Genomic DNA, 7,418 nt, shown 5'->3' on the forward strand with positions numbered 1-7,418 from the left:
CTTCAAACTAGCCTTTGACCATTGAATGAGATATAGGAGTTAATAGCCCGTTGATCACTGATCCACTCTACGCCCAGGGGGAGGGGGCATTCTTTACTTGAGCAACTGTTCTTGCATTATTTGCAGCTGCGGGAGAAAGGTAAGAGTTGTGTACCTACCTAAACCGGGTCGTGCCAAATAAGACCCGGCGAAGGATTATTACATGCCAATCAACCTGTTATAGTTTCTTATAAAAACGGTAGAAAAGCTGATGGATGCATACATAAGGAATGGTCCTTGATTGATTACTCCCATTCCATCATGCTTACAGGGCTGGTATGTCCATGGAAACGAATTTTCACAGCTATGGTCTGCAGGTTGGAGAGAGTCGGTCGGGGGGTAACCCTGGGAGAGTTTTTATCATAGGTATCGAAAGTGCGTTTAACAACGTACCATGTGCGCGGGTAGACGATCTCTCGATCGCAATAACTGGATCGTTTCCAAATACGTGAAAGAGCTCATTCAGTGGATAGGTGTATACTGCGGTAGTCATAGCCTTTAGACTGAGGGTACTCCCATTCACGTGTCTTGCAAAATGTGATTACTTTCGCCCCTAGGAAAAAAAAACAAAACTCCATCAAGCAAGCAGAATGGAATCAAAGAAAATCTTTTTTAAACACGTTTTTTATTAGGTCCTATTGCGGCTATCGATTTCGACCTTATAAGGTCATCTTCAGGCCGAGCTATAATATATTGTATAGCTCGGCCTGAAGATGACCTTATAAGGTCGAAATCGATAGCCGCAATAGGACCTAATAAAAAACGTGTTTAAAAAAGATTTTCTTTGATTCCATTTTGCATCACGACAACACGTTTAAAATAAAGAACGATGGAACAATACATCAACCGAATCCATCAAGCAAGATTTGTGCGCGTTTACAAGATCTTTCCGACGACGCACCGGTTTGAAAACAATCGGACCAAAACCGTAGAAGCAGAACAAACTGAAAAATCACCATGTTAGTAAACCACGCTCGGAAATGGTGCCCTTATGTCACCGATCCCACATCATGTATCCCCATCCCTAAAGCTGTCAATTATACGGCCCGGTATAGGGTATACTATACACTCCTCGTCCTTCTACAGCGTTACTTCTGTACGGTTCTTCATTGGCTGCCATCCAAGCCGACAGGACAAAGTGAGATTAAAACCTACCTTTTTACAAATAAATTTTCAAAAATGGGCTTAAAATCATCGTCACCGAAATATTGTACCCAATGATCAATTTTACATAAGGTGCTATTGCCCTATTTCTACGCTACTGACTTGTAGTTATATTGGTGTGGAAATGTTGGCACTACTGTTGGGGTTTCTTTCATTTTTCAGTTTTTTGATAGTTGTCACTTTAGTTGTCATTGTTAACATGTAAATCGCATATGCTATTTTGTGATAATGGTTCTAAGATAAATTTACGAAGAAATCGATTTTATAGTATAACTTTAACCATTTTCAATCAACTAGTAACATAATGTCCGGTTTTGATGAGAACCCCTTTGGAGAGCCAACAATTGACAACCCCTTTGCGGTATGTACCATTCAAACACTTCTAGTGATTCAAATGCTATTGATAGTATAAGGAGGTTAATAACACGCATAATCCCGCTTTTAGGATCCTGCCGTTCAACAAGTTACGCGAAATACAAATTCACAGATCCGAGTTGAAGATTATAATCCTTTCGATAATACTAACAATCAAAGAACGGTGAGTTCTAGATTTTAATCATGCCTTTCCTAATTCTCTCAATCCCTAAGATGGAATGCATTAATCATTTTGTGATATGCAAATGAGATCAACGTGACTGTGACTATGATAATTAGGTTTTTATCGTATCTGTCAATTTGGGTACCTATCTTGTGTTTATAATGCCATTGATAAGGTAGTCTTTGTTTATAAATTCTAGTTTATCAAAGATCAGTATTTTTTATATTTTTTTGCTTAAGTTTGTATATATTTACCCACTTAGGGCATAGGTCTATCATTACTGTTTCGTCCTTATAGATCATTCAAAACCTTCCATTTTAGCAGGTCGAAACCACTTATTTACATACCACAATCAATAGTCACAGTTTAACTGAAAGCACTACAATTGTATTTCATCTCGTTAATTAGGGCTACAGTAATAATCAACCGGCAATAATGCAGCCGACACAGGATAACCCGCCAGTCTACGCTCGTAGTGGTCAGCAGACAATGCCGCCAGGAAAGCCAGTTCTTAATACTGCCGAGTTACAAGTAGGTATCATTCAAAGCACCCACACTATTGTTTGTACGAGAATAAGTTTAAACAGCAGACACACAACTATGGAACACCGTTTTACTAAGTATTGTGGAAATATTAGTCTATCCGATAGTTTATGAGAACTACAAGAATGTCAGGTTTTCAGTAAAAATTTTTGTAGAGCAAAATTATGCACAATTACCCTTGTCATGTTTCTGAAATATTTTTATCACCAGTGGCGTACTGTTCCAGTGGCGTTTTTTTTTAATGGAACACACCATATTTTATTACAAATTTGGAAAGTACTTGTTTTTTTATGTTCTACCCTTAATTTTAACGATTTTGCCCATTTCCTCAAAATTTGACAGTTTTTTAAATTTTTTTTTAGACAAACTAAATCGCACTGTCTCGTAATTTTTTTTAGGTACTTTATCGAACAAATATAATGTTTGATTGATTTTCGCCAAATGCCATATTTTTTTTTAATTTCAAATGGCACCCCCCTAAACAAATTATAGCTCTGCATAGCAGAAACTACAAAATTTCCACTGATACAAACAAAACCACATATTCCATAAGAAAATTTCAGAGAAAAAACAACCCAAAACGTTTCATTGTTTGTATATTACAAGAGATGGCACTAGCAATACTATTCTAATATAACTTTGACTGAAAATATGGCAAGTAGATACGTTCTGGTCTTTGGGAAATTGGGGAGCAAATGTGGCCCTAATGTTGAAAAGTTTGGAGACCCTTGGTGTAGAATAGTATAGTCTATAGTATATTTTGTAAAAGAAGAATAATACTGAAAATTCCCGAATATTCTGGAAAATTCCCGAATATTCGCAACGATAAATAAATTATGGCAATTTTACAACATTACCCAGGTCTTTTGCTGTTTTTTTTTTTTTTAAATAATTATGTCGAACAACAGTATCTTCTGTCACACATCTAGCGTACATGGCATTTTTTTTAAATATTAGCAATTTCCATTGGTCAGAAAATATTTATTGTAGAACACTTTAACAGAAAGAGCAAGTTTTATGATATTTTTACCATGCTCTCGACCAATTCGGGATGCGTATTTTACTAGGTTGGTGACACAAAAATAACTAGATTTATCCCTAGAATTGCGCGCTTGGTGCAAGCAGTGTATCAGGTGACTGTAAACTGTGCATGCCTTTTGCAATTGCTCTTGCAACTTACAATTTTTATTGCTCCATGTCAAGCGGGCTTTAGATGCCAGCTTGGCAAATCTTTTTATACTAAAACTAAAATGCATTTTTTCCCCTTCTCACTTCCTCCGCCCTTATCTAGCACCTTCTACTTCTCCCTGTCATTTCCTCCAGATATCCTTTGACTCCATTCCCCTTTTTCTCTTTATTTCCGCACTTGAATCTCGTTATTTTAATATCTTTTCTTCCTTCCCACAAATATTCTGGTAGCCACTCCCTTATTAGCTCTTTATCACTACTACTTCCGCGTGCGCATTCTATCTTCACCCTTTGTGGTTGAATTTCTGCATAATTTTCCATCTTTTCTCTTACTCCTGTTCTTTCGACCTCAGTACATCCGTATCCATTTCTTTCGTAATATTTTCGTCTTTGGTCTTTACATTTTCCTTTTGCATCCAGTTTCTCCAATTCCTTCCACTTCCATATCTCCATTCAAATAGGTACTTTCGTGTTCTAAAATCATTTTTTAACCCTCTCTCTCCAATTCCCCACGTCTAATCGCCGCCACCCCCTTTTTCCGTAATTCTCTTATCTGCGCATTTGCTCCGTTGTTTGTTTGCATTTGGTACCCTAAATATTTAATTTTATTTACCTTTTTGATCCCTTCCTCCCTCCATTTTCATTCCCTCTTCCCAAATCTCCTCAGATTCGACTTGTCTACCTTTAAATCCATTCTTTTCTTTTCCTTATATCATTTCCTTCATTTGTTCTACCTCTGTTGCGTCGTCCGCGTATGCCAGGAAGTATGTCTTTCTTCTTCCCAGTCCCACTACTATCTCTCCACCTTGGCCTAGTCTTAATATTTTTTCCATATCTCTTAAGTGGAGATTAAGGAAGGTTGGGCTACATGGGCTTCCCTGTCTTAGTCCTGTACAGGTTCAAAACAGTTCAGACTCCTTCCCTTCTATTCTTACCCTCAACCTTATATCTCCATACAGTTCCTTGATTCCGTCCTATTACCCCTTGTCAATTTTCCTATCTTCTGTACTTTTTTCCTTTTCACTCTTGTCAGATGCTGCCTTTAAGTCCATGAAAAACGCGAACATCTTTCCGCCCTTTTTTCCCAATTCCTTTTCCACCAATTTATGTAATACATACATGCAGCCGATCATTCCCTTTTCTGAAGCCCATTTGTGTTTCCTCCAGCATCTCCTTTTCTTCTATTTCTCTTTCTGGTCTTTCGCTCATGATCGTTTCTTTTTTTCTATTCTTTCGCCTCTTTCTCATCTATTTTCCCTCTTCTTTCTTGCTCCATCATTTCTCTATGTATATTTCTCCCTTCTGTACACTCTGGCCCACCACTCCTTTATTTTTTCTCTCCCTTCTCCTTCAGTTATTTGTTTCCACGTTATTGCTGTTTTAATACTCTCCCTTATATTTTTCCACTCTTTCTACTTTTTCTTCTTGTCCCTCTACTTTCCATCCCACTTAATTAAAGACCAATAATAAAAATAAAAACATCCAGGATATTCCACTATTAGGCCGTTAATTTTCAAATTTGCACATGTCTGTTTTTATTTGGATTACTGGTCTTTATTTTTAAGTGGGCGGGGTTTTAGCCAAGGGCTGCTCTTATTGAGATTGGTGAGTGTAGTGAATTATCTTGAGACACAAGGAGACTCCACATTAAATATGGGGGGGGCAGGGAGCCACATTGGTATTACTAATTTTTACATTACTGGTGACTATCCCAATTTAATGAATTATGAACAAATATTTCGGAATAAATACGAAAACGGCGTTCCATACACAACCCACGTTAATACATTTGGGGACTTTTAAGTTCTCAAATTAGTTTCATATTATCACATAAATTAAAATTGTTGATTCTGTTATCTGCTACTTTTTAATTGTGCACATTTAGCGAAGACAAGAAGAACTGGAGAGGAAAGAGGAGGAGTTGGCGCGTAGAGAAGAGGAGATGCGTCAAACCACATATAATGTAAGGCGAAATAATTGGCCTCCGTTACCTGAACAGTGCTGTTTTCAACCCTGCTTCTATCAAGATATTCAAGTAGACATACCGCTTGAGTTTCAAAAAATTGTGCGACATTTATATTACTTATGGATTTGTAAGTTGCTGACCGCGCAGTAGTGTAAGTTACGTTAATTATCTCTTTTAGTTCACGGTATGGTTCTACTTGTAAACGTGCTAGGCGGAATCATTATTGTAGATTTTGCCATTATTGGTTTGGGTATTCTTTATGTGATTTTATTTACGCCATTCTCATATTTATGTTGGTTTCGTCCAGCTTATAAAGCTTTTCGAGCCGATTCTTCATTTAATTTTATGGTATTTTTCTTTATTTTCTTTTTTCAATTTGTCATTACCATTATACAAGCTATTGGAATTCCTAGTTCAGGAACTATGTGAGTGATTTTTTTTAAAACTTGCAACGACTTACCTTGCTCTTTTAGCGGGATTATCACAGTTCTAACGCTGTTTAAAGCGGCCGAATCAGCTGGTCAGGTTGTTGTTGCCGTAATTGAATTACTAATAGCGATCGGTTTCGCATGTGCAGCTGCAGCCGATTTGTTTTTGATTTCCAAGGTGCGTACTCTTTTAGGAACTGTTCTAGGGATAGAATTCAAAAATTTGTTTCAGATTCATCGTATGTATCGAAGTACAGGGGCTAGTTTTGCAAAAGCGCAAGCTGAGTTTACGACTGAGTTTCTTAGAAACCAGCATGTGAGAGGTGCTGCGTCTAATGTAGCTGCCGCAGCTGTCCAGTCACAATTAAATACAAATACTACTAATAATAGATATTAAAATTGTACTGTTGCATTATGTAATGAGGTTATGTATGATACACCAAGTAAAATTTTTTGCGTTTACTTACACGACTACGGTTTCACCTTGGTGTTCATTAACAGTTATATTTACATATCCATCCTTTTATTTAATATTGAAAATATATTTGTGTTATAGTGTATGTAAATTGATTATTAAACTAATTACCAAGACTTGCCTTTGTTAATAAGGTTGAGACCAATTAATGTGGTCACAACTATATGTAATGGTTGTGGAGGCAGCAGCTAAACGGCAGACAATCTAAGATTACATTACATACATTCAATAACCAAAAGGGGACATACGGATCTATTGACTTTGATACAGTGGCGATTTCCAAAAACCCTCCATTTTTAACTGCTGACATGTCATTATTTTGTAAATGTTCACTGTTTCATATGATTTTTTGTTTGGAGTTCTTATACAAACAAATAGTTGTATGGTATATATTGCTATTTACTAAACTTTCAACTATAGTCAATAGATTGTATTTCTATTAATGTTATTATGTTGACGTTTTTTTTTGATAAATTTTGCAATGTGTCACATAGTCAAGATAAGAATACACTGTATTTAAAATTTTTCAATAATTTAAGTACTTGCTTATTAGGTCAATATTAATAATGAGGTGGATGGCTGCATTCAGTATAACATTTCATTTATCTTTTACATTGTGTTACTTTAAGTAATTTAACTTAATAAGCGGTTAAACCAACAGTAACAAATTTATATCGACAGCAATTAAAATTTGTTATTTAAGGTATTTATTATAATCACCATTGTTTTCTTTTTTGTAAAATACACGTTAATCAGTATAAGAGTAAAATTTATCTTTTTATTGTTTCACATATGTTTTTGTGGTTTGTGCCTTTTTTACTGTGGATCTAAACCATTTAGTACAGTAAAATCATGGTAATCTGAGGTCCAAAAGAAAACAAACTTGAAAACTGATAACCTTATTTTATTTTGATGTAATCAGTGTATCCCTGGAATATTCTGCGCTACTCGGCCCACGTCAGTGGGTGACGTGTGGAAGGTGGCAGTGCCACACGCCAAGTTTTAAAAATAGGTCAGTTCAGTAGTGCCTGCTACTGTATACAGATCGTGTTTCACTGTTCCAAAGTACCACCAGCC

At 36.3% G+C, this 7,418-nt stretch overlaps 1 protein-coding gene across 1 annotated transcript; it reads left to right on the plus strand.

The window, feature by feature from the left end:
• The first annotated feature begins 1,354 nt into the window (after positions 1 to 1,354).
• LOC116165769 (secretory carrier-associated membrane protein 1) lies at positions 1,355 to 6,457 on the plus strand. Its single transcript, XM_031480437.1, has 7 exons — positions 1,355 to 1,564; positions 1,649 to 1,741; positions 2,150 to 2,272; positions 5,358 to 5,565; positions 5,617 to 5,863; positions 5,912 to 6,044; positions 6,099 to 6,457. The coding sequence occupies exons 1-7, from the start codon at positions 1,508 to 1,510 to the stop codon at positions 6,261 to 6,263; spliced, it is 1,026 nt and encodes a 341-aa protein (XP_031336297.1). The 5' UTR covers positions 1,355 to 1,507; the 3' UTR covers positions 6,264 to 6,457.
• The last annotated feature ends 961 nt before the right edge of the window (positions 6,458 to 7,418 follow it).

The sequence above is a fragment of the Photinus pyralis genome, unplaced genomic scaffold (genome assembly GCF_008802855.1).
Source record: "Photinus pyralis isolate 1611_PpyrPB1 unplaced genomic scaffold, Ppyr1.3 Ppyr1.4_LG3a, whole genome shotgun sequence".
NCBI lineage: Eukaryota > Metazoa > Arthropoda > Insecta > Coleoptera > Lampyridae > Photinus > Photinus pyralis.